The sequence below is a fragment of the Dysidea avara genome, chromosome 15 (assembly GCF_963678975.1).
Source record: "Dysidea avara chromosome 15, odDysAvar1.4, whole genome shotgun sequence".
Taxonomy (NCBI): Eukaryota; Metazoa; Porifera; class Demospongiae; order Dictyoceratida; family Dysideidae; genus Dysidea; species Dysidea avara.
Window position 1 is genome coordinate 2,965,637 of NC_089286.1, and position 25,835 is coordinate 2,991,471.

The 25,835-nt window shown below is 37.9% G+C and overlaps 1 protein-coding gene across 2 annotated transcripts in view; it reads right to left on the bottom strand.

The window, feature by feature from the left end:
* LOC136245477 (uncharacterized) overlaps positions 1–25,835 on the bottom strand; it is a 113,994-nt gene that overhangs the window by 57,556 nt on the left and 30,603 nt on the right. For both annotated transcript variants that reach the window (XM_066037019.1, XM_066037020.1), the window contains 2 exons: positions 11,401–11,457; positions 15–758 (listed from right to left, as the gene is read on the bottom strand). In XM_066037019.1, coding sequence (XP_065893091.1) covers positions 15–758; positions 11,401–11,457 — 801 coding nt within the window. The remainder of the gene's footprint in view (positions 1–14; positions 759–11,400; positions 11,458–25,835) is intronic.

Consider the following 25,835-nt stretch of genomic DNA (forward strand, 5'->3'; position numbering starts at 1 on the left):
ATATTATAACTAACCTGTTGTATCAGGAGGTGTTGGTATTTGTGACGCTGAGTCCTGTGTACTTAGTGGATCATGGATCACATGATAGGATCCTATCTGGAGGTAGTGTAACTGTAAGTCATGAAACTTGTAGCAGTTCAGTGTAGCAGAGTGGAAGGCCTTCTCAACACATTCAGTGGGAATACACCAGTGAACTTCTATGCATCCTTTTGTAAGGGACTCTAGTATACTTGTTCCATCAGCAACATCAAGTATGTCTACCTCCAATTGCTTCTGAAAATTTAACAGGTCATCTACAGTCATTTCTTTGGGATCTTTCTTCACTTTGGATACCACCTTAGTGTGCTGCTTCTTCTTCATTTCTTTTCCTGGAAAATGTGGAAGTACGTCTACCAATTTCCTTGAGAAAATGGCACTTTTGTAGTTGTTGAGTAGCTCAAGTGCTAGAGGAGACTCTGAAGCAACCACAATTGTATCTAGCAGACGAACATCAATCCAACTCCAGTAAGGAGAACGAGCGAGAACATCAAGCATGTTGTCTATATTCTGTGTCATCATCATTTGTGTCACGAGTTCTTCAGGTAGGTGAGCTCCACCTGGTGCCTTGCTTTGTGTAATACAAGCTCTTCTCATGATCAAGTGGTCAGCTTTTCTGAGCAAGTTTGTCATTCTGGTCTCCAGAGCAGTAAAGGCAGCTCTTACATTGCCATACTTTCCAAATTCTTCTTTAGAGATAATTTTCTTGTGAAAAATAACTTCTAAAAATTAATGTATATTTATGAACAGTATTTATAATTAAAGCATGTTAGAACCTTTTACATTCAAATGTACCATTATAGCTACGGTACAACATGCCTCAATAAATTATGTGCTATGCTGGTGTAATATGGTGGTTGTATGCTGGTTTGTTTGGCCTCCAGTCTTGTGACTGTAGGCAGGCAGGGCAGGCATGATCGAGACAAATGTTGCTTTCAAGTGTTAGAGATTGTATTTACAAGTATGTAAATTGGCCTGTGAAGACCCGGTAGAAAGCTGTACCAACCAGTAGCTAAGTTGGAAGAAATATGTGTAGCTGATTCCATGGAGTGATACTGTATTGTCCTCAATGCTGCTAAGACATGTGAAGATAAAACTTTATTACATAGAAGAGAAAAAAGATTGAAATCATGTAAAACCATAAATTGCTGTAGGTATTAGACTTTTTAAGTTGTATGCTTGTCCATAATTAATAATGTCATGCTTAACTTGTATACTGATGCAATTATGAATAATGATAATAAGCCTCCCTCCCTCACCAAATTTTTAAAATGCTTGGTCGGGAAATTATATTCTCATTTTGAGTGGCCTTAGCACACTTCCTGCCTTGCAATGAATACTATCTAGTTTTATTACTTTAAAGTATTAACAAGATTCATAACAAGCTAACCTTGCCGATTCTGCACTGACAAAACACAATAATGGTTGGCAGAAGCCCCTTGGTTATAATTACCCACTAAAATGTTGCTGACCACCCTATGCAGGTTTTTCTATAGATAATGTTTAACACTAGTTCTATTTATCAAGACACGTGGCCAAAGAAGCTAGCACACTACACAGTGGGTATATTGACAGGAAGAAACTGTGATTTTCACACATATGTAGCACTATGATCTGGAACAAAGGTTTGAAAGCTTTTTGTAGGTTTTGTAACCTTCAAAGGTGGTTTTACCCTTCCAAAGCTTTGTAACCATGGATACTGCTATGTGTAATCAGTCAAAAAGCCATGTGCTTCTTGAAAGCATGTAAATGTCATTGATAAAATCATGGTATATTTGTAGTCTAAGCAGTTGTACTACAGCCTGTCAAACAATGTATGAGACCATATGGGTGTACACCCATCAGTTATGATCTTTAATTACTGACATGATGTATTCAACAAAGCTTTGAAGTTTTTGTGGCTTTCTTGCAAGAAGCTTTGGAGGGTAAACTTTTAACTCTGTTCCACTCCTACTATGATCCCTTACCCAAATAGAACAAATTTTGCTGTAGAATTGCGGCCAGGTAGGGAAGTCCACATACTAAACTGAAGAAAATTTTCCTAGCCATTTGCAAGATACATTCAATGGGTTTTTTTCTTCATTTTTTATCTTTTACTTACTTTCATAAATCCCCACATAAACGCAAATGCATACTCCAATCAAGCCTGAAATCTGGTACACGTAAAGAGATTATAAATGCAAATCACAATATCAACTTTGGTGGAAATCTAATCAACATTCATGGAGTTATGACCAATAGATTGTGGAAAATAAGATTGAGTTTCTGTTACGTCTACAAAGTAAACCGCTTAAAGGAATCAGTTGAAGATTGGTCTGTACTTATAGTAACCATCGTAGTAGTGCCTTTGGTGGTTTGAAAGAAATCAAGATTAAGACCATAAAGATACAATGCAAAAACCAACAATGTGTAACAATCCATCAATCAAGGTTGTAGTTGCCATGTATACAGGACAAACCGCTTTAGGGAATGAGCTGAAAATCACAATGTAAGTGGATTAATCATCATAGAAAACCTATTAGTAGTTTAGAAAGAAATCATAATAAAAACACTGGTGACTCGCTGAGCGAAAACCCAAATTATTTGCATATATAATTGTTTTTTAGATAAATGCCATTGAAATACATTGGGTAAAAACGTGTGCTACATAAATAATTTACACACCTTTAACCACTTCAGTAAACAATGAAGAAAGACTCAAATTCAAATATCTGATATGCCAATAGATACGTCTCTTCATGGAGAGTTAGAATATCTTTGTTTTGTTTCTGTACCACAAAGCAAACATGAGTTACATGTGTTTGTTTACAAAAGCGTAATTTTATTGTTACCATTTCTAAGCTTGAACAGCCTTCTTAGCATGGGTGTATTTAGGCTGAAAACTATACCTTGATGAATGCCCTAGTTTATGGTGAATGCAATGACACAAGTTGCAACTCTGTAACCCCTTGCATCAAGGCTTATGATCAATTAAACAAGCACCCGTAATTTTTTTCCTATAGGCACTGTACAAATCAACTGTTTTGCTTTTCTTGTTGTCTATTGCTATAACTCTGAAAGCACTTACCAGATAAAACTCAAACTTTAACGGCCCATGAAATAATACACTGTCAGTTTTAACTCAGCACAAGATAAAGCACACTACTTCACAGCTTTTCATAGTTTTGGAGTTTTAACAAGGAAACTAAAGTGCTTTTATCTGAACAATGTATGAATACTTAATTGTAACCATTAGTAGAGTGTAATGCTTTATTCTGTGTAGGCGTATCATTTAACCAAACTATGGTTTGAAACTATTTCACTGTGCTGGATTTTGGAGTTTTATTGTGGAGAAGCATCAAGTGACTATTCAGCACAATAGAGCTCAATGTTATGGTGTGCACACGCTCAAATTCAGATGTGGCATTAGCCATCAAAGTATGTGATAATGGGATATAAAAGGTGTAGGGGAATAGAGCATAGCATCAACACTAAGGAACTGCTGGTAGTAAAGAGTAGTATACGATGACTTAGACAGGGAATAATAAGCACATTAGTAAATGTAGCATTTGAATAATATGGTCTGGCAGCATCAAGTCTATCTGATTAAATGGTTACAGACCCAAGTTTTATTCAATATCCTTGGAGAATGACCATTGAAATTACAGTATAGATGATGTCTCTGTGATCACAACAGTAAACTCATCCAGGAAACTGGAGGCATACAGGTCCTCGTAGTTCCTACTTATGCACCTATCAATGTGTTGCCCCATCACCCCCCCTGGGCATAAGTGGGGCTTTACAGGGGGAATTGACACGAAACTGCTGCCCCACTATGGGACATTTGACGATCGTTCACTAAGCACCCGAGTATTTTTTTGTTGTAACTTTCTATGCTATGTCAAATCCTGAGTAAATCCTCGTGTTGCAACTGGGGCCAACAGTGGGAATTTGACATGATAGGTTTGCCCTACTATGGGGCATTTAACATTCGGCTGTGTCAAATCCCCACTATAGCCCCACATATGCCCGAAGGGGAGGATGGTGGGGCAATATATTGATAGGTGCATTATGAAAATAAAATATCAAAAGTTAGTTTATGTGCAAGTCAACTTGTTTATATTATATTATATTGTGTTGTTACAGAGAGTAAATTGAAGACTTAAGAGCAAGTTCTTATCTGTGAAGACAATTAGAATTCCAGTAGACTCTGACAATGGTATTGTCAATAGTCAGGTAGGGCTCCATAGGCTTGTCGGCTACTCTGTTTCCTGCAATAGTAGAAATGAAATGATCCTAGTGAACACCTAGATAAAGATTTATATTATTGAAATTCTAATAAAATATTTGAAATCCCTAAACAGTGCTGCACAATTTAGGGATGTTGGTTGAGAGGTCCGTCACTCAGTGAAATATTGTCGACCAAAGTTCAGAAATTTGTCAAACACTTAATATTTCAGATACTTTCCACACAACCTAAAACAACAGCCATTGCAAGATCTTCCATAGTTTCTGGAGTAAATATGCCTCCCCCCACTTGGTATGGTAATTAGCCCTAGGAGATTTTCTAAAATCTCACCATTGAAATTTGCTACAGTTTTAATAACTGAATTTCAAGGATTTTCTGAGTGACTGACCCCTGGCATTAGTGACCCTAGTCACCCACACAGTACGACACATACCATGGCCTAATGAAACAACACATTGCATGTGAACAACATGACAAAAATAGAATGGAGTGTTGAACTCCTGTCCTCCACTACACGCACACATACAAACAGACTGAGCCGGCAGCTGTGCGAAATAGCTATTACCACCCAGCAAACCAACAGTGGGATGCCTGTGCACCACTCAGGCACTAGAGTATTGTGCATAATCCTCTTGGGACAGGACGAGTAATCCGTAGGAAAGACTGTCCAGGTCTAGATCTCACAGGGAGAGATAGTGGAACCCAATGTTCCACAACAACCCCTACACCATTAAGTTGAGACAAGGACAGTGAGGCAGCATAGCCAAGTGGCTAGCGCACTGGCCTGGTAATTGAAAGGCTCCAGGTTTGATTCCCAGTTATGCCAATTTGGTGTTTCCTTGAGCAAGAAACTTTACTCACATTGCTCCAGCTGTATACAGTTGGGGACCTGGTGTCAATTGGGGAAGCAGCTGTCACAGCAACATCAATGGGTACCTGGTATTTACTGGGGAAGTAAACGCCCAATAATATCCATCTCTAAATTCAAAAACACACATTAATCTTTCTCCACTGGGTACATAAGGTAGTTTTGCTGCTGAAGCCCTAAACAAACAGACAATTGGCTTAAAGCCTGGTTTACATACCCCATCCTTATTATGACCTGCTGCAGCTAGTTACCAGAAACACGTCGAATCCTTCATAGGATTTGATACTCCTGTGCCATGGCAAGACTCCACCTCAAGTTGCTGCCAGCACCCAAAATCCGTTGGCTGATAGCTCACTATGAACGATACTGGTTACATGAGTAGTTCCTTTCTAGTACTGGATAGTGAAATAACAGCACCGAGAACAATAAAGCGGAGCATCCATTCCGTCTGGTAGCCGTATGTATGATGATCACAAAGTATAGCATGCATACCATTTTCTAATATCTGTTTTATATCCTTTTGATAACCTCAGCTTGGTAAAACAAGCATATTTCAAAATTAGTGCATAACACTCTTGTTCTTAATCTGATCTGTATAAAAATTGGAGTGTATACATGTGTTGAATTATGGTCTTATTGCCCACCAAATTTGAAGTAAATTGACTAAAGAATATACAAGTTATTCTAAAGTGTGCAATAAAAAGAGGAAATATGCAAAAATATTAAAAAGAAAAGTATGAAGAAAACAAGATGAACCTTGAAGGCGCACATTTCAGTGATGGTTGTGTGTATTTGACTCCAATTAGACATAAGAGGTACCTTACCCTGAAGGAGTTTCCACAGCAAAATAGTTCATTTACATTCAGACACTATCAAGCTACAAATACATTTTATTGGTTACTGTAAAATACACACTTGCTTGTTGCACACTCCCACTGGCTGTACTGGTCACACAACACACTATCATGTAAAGAGTTCATAGCAAGATAAACTCCATTTAGGCTATTGATAGGGATGCTGTGACCCATATGCGTATTTGTCCCATACACGTATAGGATATCCCATATGCGTATACCTATACGGGCTTCCTATACGCGTATGGGACATCCCGTACGCGTATGGGATACCCATACGCGTATGGGTCACTAGCTTAAATCGATATTAGCTAAATCCTTCATCCAAGGAGATGATTTAAAATCTTCTGGTTTACCAAATAGCTAGCTAGCTGGCTCTAGTTAGCTACAGAGCTACTCAAATCCTGATAGTTTCATGCAGTGGCAAATCTAGATGGGTTTCTTAGGTGTCGACATAATCCCTTTCAAACTTAGCTGAGTAGCTATAGCAATTCTAGTAGAGACTGAGCTGTGTTAGCAATTTATCATGGAAAAATTATTGCTATAATAAACAGTATTTTAAAGCTATATACATTCAAGTATCATCCGTTATAGCTATTCAACCCCCAACAAAACTTTACTTTTGATTTTATAGAAAGTGATCAAGATACTCTAATAGAGCAGTCAGGAAGTACAACTCTCGCTCTACAGTTAGTTTATTTCACAGTCTAAACTATTTATTTTTATTAAAACTTCACAACATAAAAGCTGAAGGTCTACAGGACTCGACGGTCCTGTAGCCTGCATGAAAACAAATTGAACTACATGCAGCATTGCATACAGTGTGTGCATGAGCTAATAACAAGTAAATTGTGTTGAGTCACTGATCAGAGTTAATGGTGTTAAAAATGTGTAAATTAGAATGGCTGAACATTGATAACAGGGTTAGACAGTAAGAAAGTTGCAGGCTAAATCAGATTAAGAATTCTTCCTGGAGATAGTTTATTGCTAAATGTTACTCAAGTTGATGTACTAAAGAGATGTGTAGATTACAGGTAGATGGTTCCACAGTCTGACAATTCTGCTGAAATAGAAGTGCTTGTGTATGGAAGGTGATATGGAATGAACTGTGGTAACTTGCACGAGTTCCACATCTTATACAGCTTACAGCTATTTCCATTAACTTACTATATATTAATTTTATGCCGATGCATGTTAATGATCAGATAGCTGCTTAGGGAACTTTACTGAAACATTAGTCATTGAGTTCATAATGTGTAGTAGCACGTGTACATTAGTGGTAGCAATTGTAGCTGCTCAAGTCGAGTTTTTAAATTCATATAGTTATTTACACAGGAAAAATAGTGCTCCAATGCTACCTATACAAATCCCATGCATCTTTAGTCAATATTGAAACAACTATTTCAAAATATTCCTTATAACAAAACAAAGTAGACCTCAAATCTATAAATGACTCTAATGTCATTTACTATTGTAGGCTGTGGTCTGCTTTTGGTTGAGCTTATGTAAAATTGAATTATTAGTTCCATGCAACACCAAAACATAGACGGAATAAATACAGTCAGTATTTTTGTATAAATTATGTTGTGTTAAATGATTTAATATGAATTTTGCCCTTGATTAACTGTGGGCTCCATAGCTAAGACCTATAGAGCAACTGAGATCTGACTAAGGAAATGTATAATTGATTTTCACTATAGGACTGGCAGGATAGTGTTTGTCCTTATAAGGTACGATGGAGAAGTCCCAGGGTTTGTTAGACTTTTCCTGCAATGATTTTAAAGTTAGTGCCCTGACCATTAGGGGTTGTCAGTAAAAGTAATACCCAGGTCTCTGTGCAATGTTTTGTTCAGAGAGTTGAAGCTCTTGATCACAATCATAGATGAATAGCTTCGTTAAAAAGATTATTAGTGTTGCAGCTCCAGAATGAGATGATGTTAATGTTCTCTTGAAGTTGGTTTATGTCATTGGATATGAATTGATAATCAGCAGTCATTTAAATAGTATCATCAGCAAACAGAAAAGAAATTGCATAAAGAACAAATACTCTCTTGAAGATTACAGATAAAAGTGGTGACCAACGGACACTATCTTGTAGTATACTCCTGAGAGAACATTAATTGCATAGCATTTTGACACACTGAGATTGGTACTTTAAGTAAGATTTGAGCCATTGCCACAGATTAATTAAGTGCTCAGTAGTTAAGGTAACCTAAAATCTTCTAGAATCTCAAAACTATATCTAGCTATAATATCGAAATCTTCTGGGTTTCCTCAGAACTTTAATTTGTTATATTTATTTCCATTATTATTTCAGAAAACTCTTTCAAAAATCCCAGATCCGCCACTGAGTTTGCATCATGTACTGTGGCTTTGAGGTGTATCGATTTTTTTGCAACAATTAATATTTCAGTTCAGTCTGGAAACCTCAGAATTGCCTCTGACTGGCCTGGGCAGGGTCAGTAGCTATATGTATACATGTGCCATCTTTAAATAATATGCGGTTGGGGTGAGCTGGGGATGGCAGTCCATCAAGCCCAGCGATAGCTACAATAGACTCTGAGGGGAGAGCTGTCCCATACGCATATGGAGTGCCCATACGCGTACGGGACCCCATACGCGTATGGGCGTCCCATATGCGTATGGGACTATTGATCTGCCCCAAACGCGTATGGGGTAGCCCATACACGTATGGGATGCCCTATACGCGTATGGGGCAAAATACGCGTACAGTTCATAACAGGGACATGTCTACTATGCCAGAAAAATTAATTTTCAGGTATAATAGGTAGTCAAAAGAATTGGGGAATATTCCAGAATAATTGGATGAGTTCTAGGAATAATTAGTGCAAAATTATAAGTTTTACTTGTAGTGTGATGCAAAAATCTTTTGGATAAACACTGAAACAGTGCAAGCATAAAACCATTGAAAAGACTGATACACTCTAATAGAGCAGTCCCTCCCAGTGCATAATTCTAATATAGCAGTCACTTTTGCAAAAAGTCTCACTAATGTGCTTGTTTTTGCACAAATTGCAGGAATAATTTTGGGAATAATATGTAAATTTAAAAAGAATTTCCAGAAAGAATAATTAGCAGCTCAAAAAGCATAATGCCTAGCTATTGATGGTGTGTAATAATTCTCCACGTTGGTTTCATATGCCTATGCTTTCAAGCATAAATATGCAAAACAAAATAGTCTGTAGGATTTATTTAATAATACCATACCTGTTTCACTGCCCATACAAAAGTCTCAATAGTAGCAGTGAAATTTATCCCATATTTCACTGACAGCAGTGAGAAGTTGTAATTGCAATTTCATTGGCTAGAATTTATGTTAATAATGTAGCGCCAATTAGTGTTGACGGATGTTTAGTACATAGTGACAAATTGCGTACATAGCAACGCTAATGCACAGCATGGGTATATGCAGCCAGTATGGTATTAACTGGGAATAGCATGGGTAGCAGTGAAATTTGGGATAAATACCACTCTTGTTGTATTGGAAATGGTAAATTTCCAATACAACACTCGTGGTACTTATCCCAAGTTTCACTGCTACCCATGCTATTACTAGTACTTATAAATATTGCACGAACTTTCAATATGGAGTATTTATACACAGATACAAACAGTTCTATACAGTATAAGAAGGCAAGGCTAATATTGGCTACTGCTGAGCACTGTGTACAAGGAACTATTTTACTCACAAAATACTGTTGTGATGGTTAGTAAACTCATTGTTAACTAGTTTATTCATTGGTAGCGTATTTCACATGAATGAGCGGAATGTGTATCAGTATCAATACAACAATACCAATTATTGCAGCCATTGTACTACTTCACATCATTTAGATGGGTGTAGCTGAAGTGTTTGATATTGATTGTTGAGTGGTGTTATACAGATACCGACTCGGCCCAGTGGTTGTACTGCTTCCCATTCATTCAAACAAGTGCAGTGCTGTGTGTACATTTGTTCCAGAGCAATTCATCTCCTTGATGTATTAGCCAAATTCATTGTCTGATTTCCTGTGTTGGTCTGGTGTTTGGTTTTGTTTGATGTCTTTGAACTGATTAGTGGCCAGACTGTGTAAAGTACTTAGCCATGTTACAACAATTTATAAACTGGTTTACAACACTGGTGGCAGCAGCTATAATACAGTGTTTATGAGTGTGTGTGTGTGTAGTGGTATGACCTATGGTGCAATACCTCTACCACTGAGATACAGTCAATTATACTATCATGGCCAGTATCCTGGTGGTGGAATGTGCAGCCATCTCCACCACGACGTTCACCTACTGGACTGTAGGAGGGAAAAGAACAACAACAGTTTACTATATTATTATATAATTATTTCAGTGATTCACATGTATTAGTAAGCTTGTCTGTTTACTGTGTAGTTGTACAATTAAAAATTAAAATACTCCACAAAGAAATTCTCGTGTGCTACAGCTCTCACCACGATCTAATGCGTCTGCGGAGTGTGGCTGTTCTAACATACTGCACACTCAATATTACACCAAGAGATTTAAGTGCTGTTATTTCATTAGAGTGGTGCAAATGTAATGTAATCACCAATACCAATGTTGACTTTAAAGGTCTTACTGTCTATAAGATATGAATTAAATTTTGAATACAATATTTTGCAGTGACTGTCTTATAAGAGCTATTGATTGAGTATCATAATAGATGTGGGGATCACATGCCCCATTGAATCAGCCCCAATGAAGTTATGTACAGTTTCTCTGTATATACACATTGTATAGCCCATAGTACCAGAAGAGCTGTAGGTTAAAAATAGTTAGGGGAGAAGGGAATTGTGGAACTACTATGGTAACATCAGGGATAAGCACACATGGAACAAATCTTATGAACAAGGGAGCCCACAACTCCATGCACTACCAACATTACATGCAAAATTCAAACATGGCATTTTATGTTAGCGATGTATAACATTACTAACTACATCATCTCTAGGGATACCTGAATATTTTACCATCTTGTGTGAAGGTAGTGAAGGTGCTATTATAGGAAGGTCGCTGGGACGAAGCTACAAATAGTCAAATAGAGTAATTTGCATCACTATAGCACATGTAGAAAGGCTGTCCTGCTATTCCTATGTTATAATTCTTCTGTTGTGCCATTCAACTTCATTTCCTTAGCTTATCATGTGATGTACTTAAGCATGCCCCTCTATTATAAGATCCTAATTATGTAAAGTTATCTTTTATAGTACATGTTTCAATTTTCCTGTTTATGGCGTTACATGCTCCCTTGTTAGTTGTGCATAGGATTCAATGCACTTCTGGCAGTAAGAATCTATCAAGTACATTTTATGTGGTTTTCCTAAGCCAAATATGCTGATTGAACAAACGTCAAACCTTGCAGTACTTATGTATATAACTTGACTGACCTTTCTGATTAGCATCATCTGAACTGCTAACACTGTCAACAGCACCAATAGCTGCAACTAAACAAGATGAAGAAAAAGCAGTAAATCATTTTTATAGTACAGAAGAGCACTTGAACTTCAAAACCCAGTGATATGAAATTTGCACTTTGCATAATATTATTGTTGGTTTACCCTTACGATTATGCAAAACAATCTTAGACCCTTTGTGGTGGATTTTGCAAGTATCTAAGTTACTTAGACCCTTCTCATGTTACTTTGACCCTTTTCATGTTTCAACACTGGTTGCATTAGCAACACATCATGCACCAACGAAATTGTTACAGGTGGAGTGATGGATTGTTTCTACTAATATTTCTCTGTTACTAGCAGCTCTCAAGAATGTTAAGGTACAACAACTACACACAGGGTCAAAGTTAGACTTCAACCACAGGGTCTAGAGCTGGGCGATATACTGGTATTGTTAGTAATCTGTGATATTTAAGTCATACCGGTTTTGATACTGCCTGTTTTTTTAATACCACCATACCGTCTGGGCACTATGGCCTCCCTGGGGGCTTGTTTCATCATTTAGATAGCAACCAGACATGTGACAATGTTTGTAGGCAGGTGCTGATGTAGTCAGCGAACCAAACTATGTAAACAAGTTTGTTTGTGGTAATTTGTACCTGAGGTTTGCTGACCTACCATGGGTATTTGGTACTTTTGTTGAGGTAAATGGCAGTTACTTTAATACTAATGGCGTTTACATTAATACCGCGATATTTAGTAATACCGTGATACTTTTTATAGAAGGTATACCGTTTGCTATTTTTCAATACCGCCCAGCACTAACAGGGTCTACATAATTTAGTAACCCTCAGGCCCTGTAGTGGCACAAGCAATGACACAGGGCCATTGGGTTACTAAATTACTTAGACCACTGTGGTTTGAAGTCTTAACTATTACTTAAAAGACCTTTTCAATCATCTTATAGTATCTTTGTACGTAGTATAGGCAGCTAACTCAGTTGATTTGACTAGGATTTAGCAATAACAATTTAATGTAGCTTACTTACTTTAAAAAACTGTAGAATCAAACCTGGTATTCCAGGGGAGAAGGCCTTTAAGGAAACCAACATGCTATGCCACTGCCAGCTTTGCTGCTACCAGTCATAGCTTTTTAAACAGCTTTTAAGACTTCACAACTATATATCTGCAAAGGCCAAAATGCAAACTCAACAGTGAGACACTGCTAAGAGGTGATTATTTGCCGCAGCAACTAACGAGAGAATCCGCTCTCCCCAACCTCCTACAACTTGCTCTGTTTATGTTTCTCTCCCTGCCAGCTCTTAGATCAGCTCAACGAGTACATGCTGGGTGACTGGTTGACAGCTGGTTTTAGAAGAGATTACATATTGTTCATGAGTTATCTTGTTGGTTTTGGCCTGACAAGGTTTAATATTTCAATTGAAAGAAGCAACTTACCAGTAAGGCACCTCCACAAGGAGAATAGAGGAAGCATTTGCCCCAAATGTTTCATCCTTGATCTCCCATTGAGTAAGCAGAAGAAATAGAATTTTAAGTGACATTTCTACTATTTTGAAACAATTTTTTGAATACTTTATAACTTCATATTATTAGTTGTAAAAGTTGCATGTATTACTTGATATCAAAATGCCTCAGCAGGGGCATATACCCAGGGGGGCTTTCCAGGGGTTTCAGGAAACCTCTTTGGAGTTTATATACTACTAAAACATTGAAAAATTGAAACTTCATAATCTGTCCTATCATGAAACAGAAACCTTTTTCTCTAGTTCCTCACATGATAGCAACACTTGTAGCATTGTTCTGACCAAAACTAAACTACCCAAATATAACAGTCACTTAGCTGTAAACTCCTGCATATGCCTCTGCTTGTTACATGCATGTATGGTTGTTTTCATGCTATAACTCATTGATATTAAGCAGATTTCCATTACATTACTGAAAACTTGTACCTTGATAGATTACTGATACGTGCAAGAAAATATCAAATACTTGGCATAGGTGGTTCAGTAACGAATCACACTATTGCTGACTGCTCTATTAGAGTATCTCAGACACATATGTTTGGTGTAAGGTAACTTCATGACTAGCTCTTCAACCGCTGATCAAAATAATTTCTTTGTATTGAAGATACAACAGGATGTGGTGATTGACCATGCCAAAGCGGATTTTCTAGCTACTCTGGTTTTAGCGACAGCTTGGTTTAACTGAAGTAGTACAGACTGTTTTGTACCACACCTGTATGACACTTAGAATTATGGGTGTGTACCATAATTTATGTTGTACTGATATTTTTGTGGGGTTTGTTGTGTCTGTACTTAGCTTACTGATCATACTCTCTTAATGTTTTGTATTACATAACTCTTATGCATACACGACTTGTGCCATTTGCATGTTCAGTTATTGTAGTAGTTTGTTAAGTTAACTACTGAAGCCTACTTAGTGGAGCGCCATACAAGCTGCTTCAGCTATACTAGTACAGTGAAAATATGAAATAGTGACCATGCCTTTGCTGTAGGGCAAGTGGTTGATTTGAGATACTTTAATACAGCAGTCACACAGGGATAACCGTATGCTGTAATAAAAAAAATCTAGTATATTAAAATTATTAATTTAAGAATGAAGTAGGATCCAAACAATAAGAAGTAGTAAGACAAGATATGAATAATGGTATTACAGAATAGCTCAGTGAGAAAATCCCTACTTTGGTATTGAACAAAATAATCATAGAGTACGATAGTAAGTGTATAGTAGGGACCACAAAGCAGTAGGCGTGACCCATGAAATAAAATCACCCAAAAACCAGCCTCAATTTTCCCTGACGACGATGAGGCAGTATTGGTTACGTAAAACTAAGCCCAAACAAGCTTTCAGATCGACCCGAAACGCTTTCAACAAGTTGCTACAGAATTTTAAAAATTTTTATTCGACAGAATTTTCTACTGACTGAGTAAGTAACTGACTGATGCCTTCAGACAAGCGTAACTTGATAACAGCTAAAGCTACGGGCTTGATTTTTTCACTGTTTGATGTCGCCTCGGCCCGACAGGTGCCTTTTGGCATACCGCAGTACGTACAATGCATTCTTCATGGACTTACCAGTGTCCTCCTTTGTGTCCCATTCATCTTTGCTGACAGGAAAAAGGGTCGATATGGTGTGAGCATGTGATGGCTTCCCTTCGAAATGAAAATCGTCCGTATTTTTCATAGTGGCCATTTTGATTGCAAAGGCACTTTTCAAGCAGTTCTTGATTCGTATTGCTGTGTAACGGGTTGAACATAGCTGACAGCGAAGCATAATGGATACTTCACTTTTCAGACGATAATTAATAAAATTGGGGCGCGGCACCATTTCTTTTAGTATGTGTAGATTGTAGAGGTTCTTCCGGAAAGTTCTTGATTTGTATTGCTGTGTAACGAGTTGAAATAGCTGACAACGAAGCATAATGGATACTTCACTTTTCAGACGATAATTGATATAGCTGGGGCGCGTGGCGCCATTTCAGATGCGGTATGCGTGAGTTCACCAGTCACAATAAAATTATTTACAAAAAAGTTAACAAACAAGTACACAAAATTTTTTTTGGAATTTTCAACTAGAGTAGGGACCATAGCACATCAATAAAAAGTACTGAAACAAGTTGGAGTAGTCCATGATATTAAATCACAGTAAAACAATAAGACGTGTTATATCCCTACTGTGCATTTGCGTTATGGTACCTTGAGCACAGTAGGGATATAACACTTCTTATTGTTTTACTGTGATTTAATATCATGGACTACTCCAACTTGTTTCAGTACTTTTTATCGATGTGCTATGGTCCCTACTCTAGTTGAAAATTCCTAATTTTTTGTGTACTTGTTGTTATAACATGCCAATGAAGGGATTTTCTTACACAACTATGTTGTAATACCATAATTTATTTCTTATTTCACTACTTTCTATTACTTAGATCCATACTTCATTTTTAAATTAATCATTTTAGTATCTATTTCGTCAGTGCATACCAAATTATGAGTGAGTTGACAGCTATTGCAAAGAGAGATAACACAAAACATATGGCAAGCAGTGTTAAAATGTATTACCATAGATTCCCTAAAAATTCGACAGAAATAAATTAATTCCGTTCATGTCTGGCTGAACAATTAGGAAAATAATTCACCAACCCGATGCTATTGTCAAATTTTTAGGGATCTATCCCTAATGCAGTCTGCATGCTTCATGGCTATGTTATTTGCGATCCGTTTACTGCTTACTTTCTGGATTTCTTTCTACAGGGACCAACAGGAATGCCTTGAGGTGGAACTGATGATACCGCAACACTGAACATTCACTTGGCTGCAGCTCTACATACTATGATTGCTTAAATTATCCAGGAGGGATGGTCAATGTCATTACTACTGAATACAATCACCCAGACGTAATATTAACGATTTAAACATGTAGCTAATAAAAAATAGAAACCACAATCAATAATATTATTTAACTATCTCGTGATAAATCTCACTAGCTACCAGATTTAACAAAGCATTATAAGGAGATGTGGAGCCAGGAGAGATTTTATTCTGTGAACAGAAACGAAGATCGTTTGCGGTAGCTAGCCATGATGTCACACTGTGATATCGCTGGTTGGGCACGTTCCCTGAACAAACACACTTAGTGCTTCATCCAGCATCAAGGTAGCATATTGTGTGAGGCCACTGGGAATCTTCAGTACTCAAGAGACCTTCATCAACTAGTACTCCAAGTGCCGAAAAATTAGTGTGCTTATAATTAGAAACTTTCCTTCGCTTGCTGAAATTTAGGACACATTGCATTATAAACACAGGGAGTGCCGAATATTTAGAGATGCCAAAATTTTAGGGAATCTATGGTATAAGGCAACTTGGTGAGTTACTGACAGTAAACCAGCAACACCACCAATCTTAGGGAAACAGTCTTACTTTGTTAGAAAACATGCTAGGGAAGCAAATCAGTCCTTACCATAGCAACAGCACTGCATTAACATCCAGTGACAAAATTTCAATGTGCAATCATTTCAACCGCACTGGTGGAGTCTTGAGGAGGGCTTTATGTAATGCAATTTTGCTTGAACAAGTTGATGTAATGCCACTACCCATGCAGTTACCAAATAGGCAATTAATCAACCATGTATAATAATTGTTATTTATATTCAATCTATTGTTATTATTAACTCAGCTAGACAATTAGATTTGTAAATACTGTAATTTAGCGTGTTTCATAATTCATGAATTGTTTTGTAATTCAGTAATTACATTGCTATGCACTGCTAAGGAAGCGTAACTATAGCAAACCATTTTAAATAGCAAATTGCACACAAATGTATCTTCTCAACTGTTTTATAGTGTGTCTATCATGCTTTCTCATGCAAATTGTTTAGACAAAGCCTCGAAGCTGCCCTTCATTTACATTCGTATAAGTACGAACAATACGTTATCTCTGGTAGCCTAAGAGGCCTTCAATGTTGTCTTAAAGGTGTTACAGTAGACCCTCAGTTATCCGACCCTCATTTATCCAAAATAGGAAATGACTGTTCTATTAGAGTACAAGTGTATGTTCTATTAGAGTATTTCAATAGAGCTCTGCATATAGATGTATGGGCTTCGGTTATCCAAACTATTCACTTATCTGAATACTTTTACTTTTTCCTGAGACACATAGGTGTTCGGATAACTGAGGTTCTACTATAAACGTTCATAAAACCAAAAGAGAAAACCATTTACGAAGTATAATGAAGACTCGCCATACCTGTTTTTCAGACTACTGAGAAGAAACCACCTTAGAGCAAAGTTATCCTATATGGAAGTTTAATGCAGACTTCATTTTACTTTTACTTCTTACATGCAAGCTGTTTTTACCATTAGTGATTTTGCTCAAGTGGGTGCATACAGACAAACATAGGTAGATAGATAGGTAGGTAGACACACACACAGACAGACACACAGACAGACAGACACACAGACAGAGACACACACAGACACAGACACACTCACACTTTTCCGAAATTACTTTCAGGAAACCAGGCGCGTGTCTGGTTTAAAAACTTTGAGTGACATACCAAAGCTTTGCTATAGGTGTCTAGCCATTTCTTTCAAGTGCAACACTATAATATAGTTGTACTGGCTTAATTCTGATCTTAATGACCATGTGGGTGCAAAGTATATACACAGTAAACACAATTACAATGTCACACATTTGCAAATAAACAGTTACTTTCCTACACTACAAATAGAGCTAGACCAATAATGAAGGGGTATGATCATCATGATTAAGTAAATAAATAGTTAAGAGGTGTAGTCTCCATGCTTGATCATTATTACTCAGCCAAGATAGTATTAATGGGATGGTCTCAAACCTACCGTGAGGTTACAGGTATCTACTGGGTGTCCAGGTAGCTCTAATAAATTTTGTGGTGTCTAAATATGCTGCTCATGGAAAGTGTTGATACAGAAAATTAGTGCTTTTGATATGGTTTCATTGCATGAAGAAGATGACAGCCAGCGATAAAAGGAAAGACAAGGCACAGAGGTTACACATGCACTCATCAGAACTCAAAAAGGTACATGCCACTAGTGAGTTTGTTATTGTGGAGTAAAATAGTGGCCACTTGCTGCTTTGTTTTGGCCTCTAGCCTTGCAATTGTGTTCAGGCAGGTTAGCAGGCTGGTAAGCTGGCAAACAAAATTTTGAGTTTTTAAAGGCTGTTGCTATTTTTATGGTTTTGTACGTGTCTCACATGCTATTAGAATGGTCACAAATAAATAGCTCACATGCTACAGATTTGTACGGCCACATCCATTACACTAGAGACTTATGATCAATTAAACGAGTGCTTGTAATATTTTCCTGTATATAAATTGATTGTTTTGCTTTTCTTGTTGTCAGTTGCCATAACTCTGAAAGCCCTTACCAGATAAGGCTGAACTTTAGCAGCCCATTGGTTTTTCCCTCTAGACAACAGATAAAGTCATAAAATAAAGTTCAAGAAAATTGCAGGTTTTCGGTAATATGTAATCTCCTTTAAATTTCTGTCACGGGTTGTTATCCAGTAGTCAGATATTCCACAGAAACCGTCAAGTAACAAGGTCATTCCTAGTGAGTTATTTATTGGAATGTGCAAACTGTTCAAAACCTTGACATCAGTGAAGTACTGCTGTTTGATAATACGTAGCAGTGTTTGAGGAGTGCTAAATGATACGCTCTACTGTTTTGCACATAACTCACTATGTGCTGGTGTGATTTATTTACAACTTGGTATCCTAAGAGACCAAAGGCTGTTCTGTTGAATGATCCAAACCGGAAGTCTGTGTGTTATTACTGTGGTGAGGAATTATAAGTACTTACTGAAACGTGTCCGATAAATAGTGACCTACGCTAGCCTTTTATGTTTTGATCTGTAACTTTTGTATTACCTAATTGATATAAGCATGCTATGACTTCTAAAGGTAGTTACACTCACACTACTATATGCAGGAACAATAGCTCTATCTATCAAACAGTACTGTAGTATTGTTTAAGTAGGGATCAGCGCTGAAGTGATGTGTGACACCTAAAATTCTGACTTAAAAATTCATTTAAAGACATTTAATTTTATGCAATGAAAATCCTTTACAAACAATAGTAGTCCTTCTATGTAACAGCATGGAAAAAACAATAAGAAAACACTTGTAGGTAGCCATTTAAAAAATCTAGTTTTCATCTGCCAGCCTGACCCACAGTTGCAAGGCCGGAGGCCAAACAAAACAGCACAGGGCCACCATTTTATGCCATAATAGCACACTTACCAGTGGGATGTGCTTTTTGGGGTTCTGACAAGTGTGTGCCATCTGCACCTTGTCTTTCCTTTTTCTTCAATCAAGCTGGTCTTCATACTTCATGCAATGAAACCATATTAAGGGATTAATTTTCCACATCAACACTTTTTGTGAGCAGCACATTATTTAGGCTCCACAGAATTACTTAAAGTGCTTACATTACTGTAAGAGGTACTGAACATCCGGTAGGTATCTAGATAAATTTGAGACCATGTACATTTTGAGACCACTTCGATTATTGATCTCGGCTGATTAATAACAATCGAGTGCAGAGACTATACATTTACTCAAACATGATGACCACACTCTCTCATTGGTATAACTATATTTATAATGCTAAAATATGAAATAGTGACCATGCCCTGTGGTAAGCGAGATCTGGCTGAGTTACTCTAATACAACAGTCACCCTAATAGAACAGTCACATGTGTAAGGCTGTATGCTATAATAATAACTAGTACATTCATTAATTTTTAAATGAAGTAGGGATCCAAGTTGGGATGAAGATATTACAACATAACTCAGTTGGAAAATCCCTACTTTGACATTGAACAAAATAATTGTTATAACAGAGATTTCTCACAGAGTTATGTTGCAATTAATCTCTTGTTTTACCTTAATTATACCGTATTTACTCAATTTGTGCAGCATCTTTGAATAGTACCATAGTGCAGTACTATTCAAAGGTCTTTATCCTTTTTCTGAAAATAATTTTAATAGTACCACACCCTCGAATAGTACCACACTATACTTTCGTAATTACTCTTTACTAGTGCTCTCATACCTTTAGTGTTAATCTCCATCTCGATTTAAGGAAGGAATTGTCCTGGTAAATCTTAAATGGCTGTCACATAATCCAAATTCCGGATATTAGTTAGTAAATTGACCACATAGCACGAGGCATGCTACAAGGACTTGAGTGAAAGAAAGGTCTTGTATAGAAGAAGTAAGTAGCAACATGTTGTGATTGCTTTATAAAACTACAATTTAGAATAGCTATAGCAGTGGCAGGTTTAAAATATTAGTAGTACACCCTTGAATAATACAGCAGTTTGGCACTATTCGAAGAGTTTTATCCTTATTTTTGGGCAAAATAATAATGGTACCCTGGGGCACAAATCGAATAAATACAGTACATCAATCACTTGGATCCCTACTTCATCTCAATAATTTTTGTTATAGCATACAGCTATACACGTGTGACTGTTCTATTAGGGTGACTGTTGTATTAGAGTATCTCAAGTTGGACCTCACCTACCATGGGGCATTGTGACTATTTCATATTGTAGCATTATAAATACAGCTATACCAATGAGGGAGTGTGATCATCATGTTTGAGTAAATGTATAGTCTCTGTACTCGATTGTTATTAATCAGCCAAGATCATTAATGGATGTGGTCTCAAATTTATCATGAAGTTATAGGTAATTTAATTGTTTCACTACTGTTTAGCACTTGGATCCCTACTTCATTTCAAAATTAAGTGTACCAGTATCAGGGGCAGAAGAGACACCTTTATTTAGGAGTGGCTGGGGTGTAGCTAGCTTATCCAGGGGATGACATGGGATGACATGTCTTGCATGTGAAGCATACTAATCTAGGTCGGGGCACGCCCCCAGGTAATGTTGAAAACTAGGCCCTCTTAGAATGAATCTGGGAGTGATTTTAGCAGTTTATCAAAAGACTCTTAACAATAGCTGGACTGGTGACTGCTCTATTAGGGTATCTAGATCTTGAGGCATTTATCTTGCATTGGTATATAGTGAACCTATAAAAGAGTTTCAGGTCATGCTGTCCTCCCTCCTGGAAATTTCAAAATTGAATCTGAGAGCGATTTTAGCAGTCAACATTAATATTATATTTGTTGAGTGTTGTATTATAGTGATTGCTCTATTAGGGTATATTGATCTTGATTCATATAGAATACAGTTGATTCACTGAAATTGCAGGTAACTAAGCATTTGTATAGTTGGCTATTTGGTGCAATACAATCAGAACAATTGTTAAATGACAGCTATAGATAATTTTAGGGGGACTAAGCCCTTCCGATATCTTTTAGACAGAGGATGCTGCCACCCTTGTCTGCCCCCCTCCCTTCTGCACTTCCCCTGACTAGTATAACTACAAATCAATAGAGCAATTGACATACAAAAATTGTACATATCAAAGCTAGCTGCTAAGTTTAGTATCATGAGCTGAGCTTGAATGAGTCACACACTATGTCAAATTATGTCTCTAAGGAGGAGACAAAGCTATATGACAGCAGAGACCATACAAATAGCATGGCAATGATTTATAGCTATTTGTATAATATGTACGAATATGTAGATAGTTTTATTAGTGTTGCTCGAGCTCATAATAAAGTGCTTAGGTGTTACCGCTACCAGCAACAAACTAATGTGGTGTGCAAAATGAACAAGACTTTCAAAAGAATCCTTGGTATTTTACACAAAATAAAATACTAGAACTGTCATGGAGCCATCAAACAGCTATTATTCATTTTAACAACACTTACTCAAACAATTCAGTAACATATGGCCATCATGGGTTAGTGAATCAAACACAGAGTTTGACTCATCCATGTTGAATATACAATTATCTTTGGACTGGTCAAATCTACTCTACAACATTGTTCCAAATAGTCAGAACCTGGAACTGAACCTGAGCCTATTATGCTTTTGAAATGGCTTTGTATGCTTTTTAGTAATGCTCTAAATATATTATGCTCCAATTATGCTACGCCATGTCCCATTATACTCCAAATATCGTCATATTATAAAATTGTGTTTTGGTCTTTTAGATAGGATTCACAATCAGAAAAATCAATTTTTTACAAATCAATCCCCCATGGGAATCCCCCAGCTGCCAATCCCCCAAGGTGTTGGATGATGCTGCCAAATGCATTGCTGGACTTCCATCGACTGATGACAACTACCAACATTTGATCACCCTATTAATGGAGCGATTTGAACAGCCCAAGAAGGTAGTGAATGCTCACATGCAGGCCTTGCTGGCATTACCAAATCCCTTGAACAACCTGACAAGCCTTCGTTCATTTCATGACTTGATAGAGAACCACATCAGGGGCCTCTCAGCCCTAGGACAATCTAAAGACTCCTACGGTGCTTTACTTGTTCCAGTAATACTTGGAAAACTACCAGCTGAGGTTAGACGAAACCTAGCCAGAAATCATCCAGCATTTGAATGGTCAATTTACCATCTTAGAGAAGCCATACTGAAAGAAATCAGAGTTTTTGAAGCCAGTGTTTACATCAATCCTCCATTACTAACTGATCCATCATCAGTAACAGCTGCCTTCCATACTGGTGCTCAGCCACCATGCCACAAGACCAACATGATTAGTAAGGACCGTGTATGTGTCTACTGTAAGGGTGTTCACTCTGCCACCAACTGCAATGTCATCATTGACCACCATAAACGTTTAGAATACATTAAGAAGGAGGGGCTCTGTTTTAACTGCTTGACAAAACACAGGGTGGCACAGTGCACATTCCATGGTCGTTGTAAACAGTGCGCCCATAAACACCACACAAGCGTCTGCAAACCATATGCTAATAATAGACCACCTCTAGTGAACAGCCAATCTAGTAGTCAACCCAGTCAACAGGCAAGAGCTGTTGTGGCAGAATCCAAACAGACAACCACACCCCAGTCACCACATCTCAGGTGTCCAACACAACTCAGACTTCCAACCAAACCACATCAGTCACTACAACGTTGGCTTATAATCCACAACCATCAGTATTATTTAATCCAGGTGGCTCTGTTTGTTTGTTTGTTGAAAACAGCTGTGACTGCAGTAATGTCTGATAAGACTAGCCAATATTTTGTTCGACAAAGGAGCTCAACGTTCTTTTATTTCACAACAGCTTGCCGATGCATTACAGTTAAACCGTCACAACAAGGGAGTATCACCTTAGCACCCTTTGGCGCTGATAGTATGACCCCGCAGAGTTTGAGTGTGGCCTCCATTATGGTAGTAGCTAAGACAGGAGAATCGATACCACTATCAGTATTAATTGTACCATGGATTGCAGCACCACTTCAAACTGCTTCACATGCTGAACTAAACAGGCTTCCCTATTTACACTATGTGACCTTGGCACATCCTATACCTGGAGACAAACCATTTGAAATCTCTGTACTAATTGGTGTGGACCACTTCTGCAAAATTGTTGGGGATCATGTTACAAGGGGTAATGGTCCCACTGCTGTAGAATCGAAGCTAGGATATCTCTTGTCTGGCCCGCTACACACTTTAAACCATGGACATGAGGTTATCAGCACACTTCATATCAGTATCAGTCCTAACACAGAACAGAGCATAGAGAAGTTTTGGATCATTGAATCTACTGGAACACTCCCAGCTTTGCTGCAAACACGGGTTAAGTTTACAGATGAATATCTGAAGTCAAATGTTCAAGACAACAGTGGCTCTTATGTTGTAAAGTTCCCGTGGAAGAATGACCATGCTCTCTTGCCAACTAATTTTAAGGTTTGTGAATGCAGAACAAGAGCACTGGCACGTCGTCTTATCAAAACACCTGACCTTTTGCAAATATACAACTGCATTATCAAGGACCAAGAGAGAAGAGGCTTTATTGAGAAAATTGATTCTCCACCCACTACTGGTCCATTACACTACATTCCTCATCATCATGTGAGCAAGGACTCCACGACAACACCCATCAGGATAGTCTATGACCGTAGCTGTAGATTATCTCACAACTATCCTAGTCTTAATGATTGTTTGGAGATTGGACTATCCTTAGTTAATGACCTATGTTGCATACTACTACGGTTTTGCACTCACAAGTTCACATTGTCAATCGATATTGAGAAGGCTTTCCTGCATGTCAAGCTGGATACCAGCAACCAAAACTTCACTCGTTTTCTTTGGTTATCGAATCCAGAAGATGCCGAGAGTAAACTAGACATTTATCAATTTAAGGTAGTGCTTTTTGGATCAGCTAGCTCTCCCTTCATGCTTGGCGTAACTCTACGTCTCCACCTCAGCAAATAAAATTCCAAGGTTTTGCATGACATGCAGCAGAATTTGTACGTTGACAATGTGATATCAGGATCTCCTACTGAAGAATCGGCCATCCAATATTTTAATGAAGTAAGAAAGATCATGTCTGACGCCAACTTTAACCTCAGGAGCTGGGCATCCAACAGCTAGCAGCTACAAGCCATTGCAAAGAGCAATGAAGTTATTGACGGAAACCAAATGGTAAATGTCCTAGGATTACATTGGAACACCACTGAAGACAGAATATGTTTTATCCTCAAGTCCCTTGATTCAACCAACAATTCTGTTATCACTAAACGAAGCATTCTGCAAGATTCTGCCAGAGTGTATAATTTACTTGGAATCCTCTCCCCTGTAACCATCTGTACCAAATTGCTCATGCAAGAGTTATGGCAACAATGTATCAATTGGGGTGAACTGCTTGACAAGCAGATGACAGATAAGTGAAGAGACATTGCAATGGACCTTCAGAATGCCATGACAGCCACCAAGATGCAACGTTACTTTCCTGGAGAAAGTGAAGGGGACAATCATACCACACATCACTTTCATATTTTTGCAGACACGAGTGTGAAAGCCTAAGGGGCAGTAGTCTACATAGTGACAGCAATACCTCATCATTTGTTATTGCTAAAACCAGAGTAGCCCCAATCAAACCACTTACTATCCCTCAACTTGAGTTGATGGCAGTCCTCTTTGCAACAAAATTGGGAAAGTTTGTCCTTGACTCACTCAGTAATCACTACAACCTTTCAGTACAGATAGCCAGGTTGTACTTTATTGGATCCACAGTGAAAAGAAGCTGAAATAATTTGTTGCACATCGAATACTAGAAATCAATCAAACATTTCCAACTAACCTGTGGCATTATTGCCCAACGGGAGACAACCCCGCTGATCTTTTAACTAGGGGAACTATCAGTGCAGCATTGTCAACTTCACTTTGGACCAACGGCCCATCTTGGCTAACAGATGAGTCCAAGTGGCCACAATGGAATCCATCGGCCTTAGCATTACATCTGCAAACTGACAACATGGAACATGATGAACCTGTACTAGTGAATCCCACAGAACCGCTCATTGGCATCCACAAGATCATTGATATTTCCAGGTACAGCACTTTAACTAAATTGTTATGTATCACTGGCTATGTATTGAGATTTATCACTAACCTGAGAGATTCCACAACCAAGCAAACAGGACCACTGAGTGTACAAGAATTGAATGCAGCTAAATTCAAGTGGATATTCAACTGTCAGCAGCAAGAAATTCCCAAAGAACTTCAACACTTGAAATCTGATTCACGTAACAAGAAGCGCCCACCACTAGTACAACAATTACAACTATTTCTTGATGACAGGGACTACCTCCGCTGCGGTGGACGAATACATAATGCACCTGTCGACAAATCCACTAAGTACCTGTACTTGCTGCCATCATGACATCCCTTGATTGTATTGGCCACTCATGTTACTCAACTGCACGGTGGAGTAAACCAAACTGTAACTGCACTGAGGCACAGCTA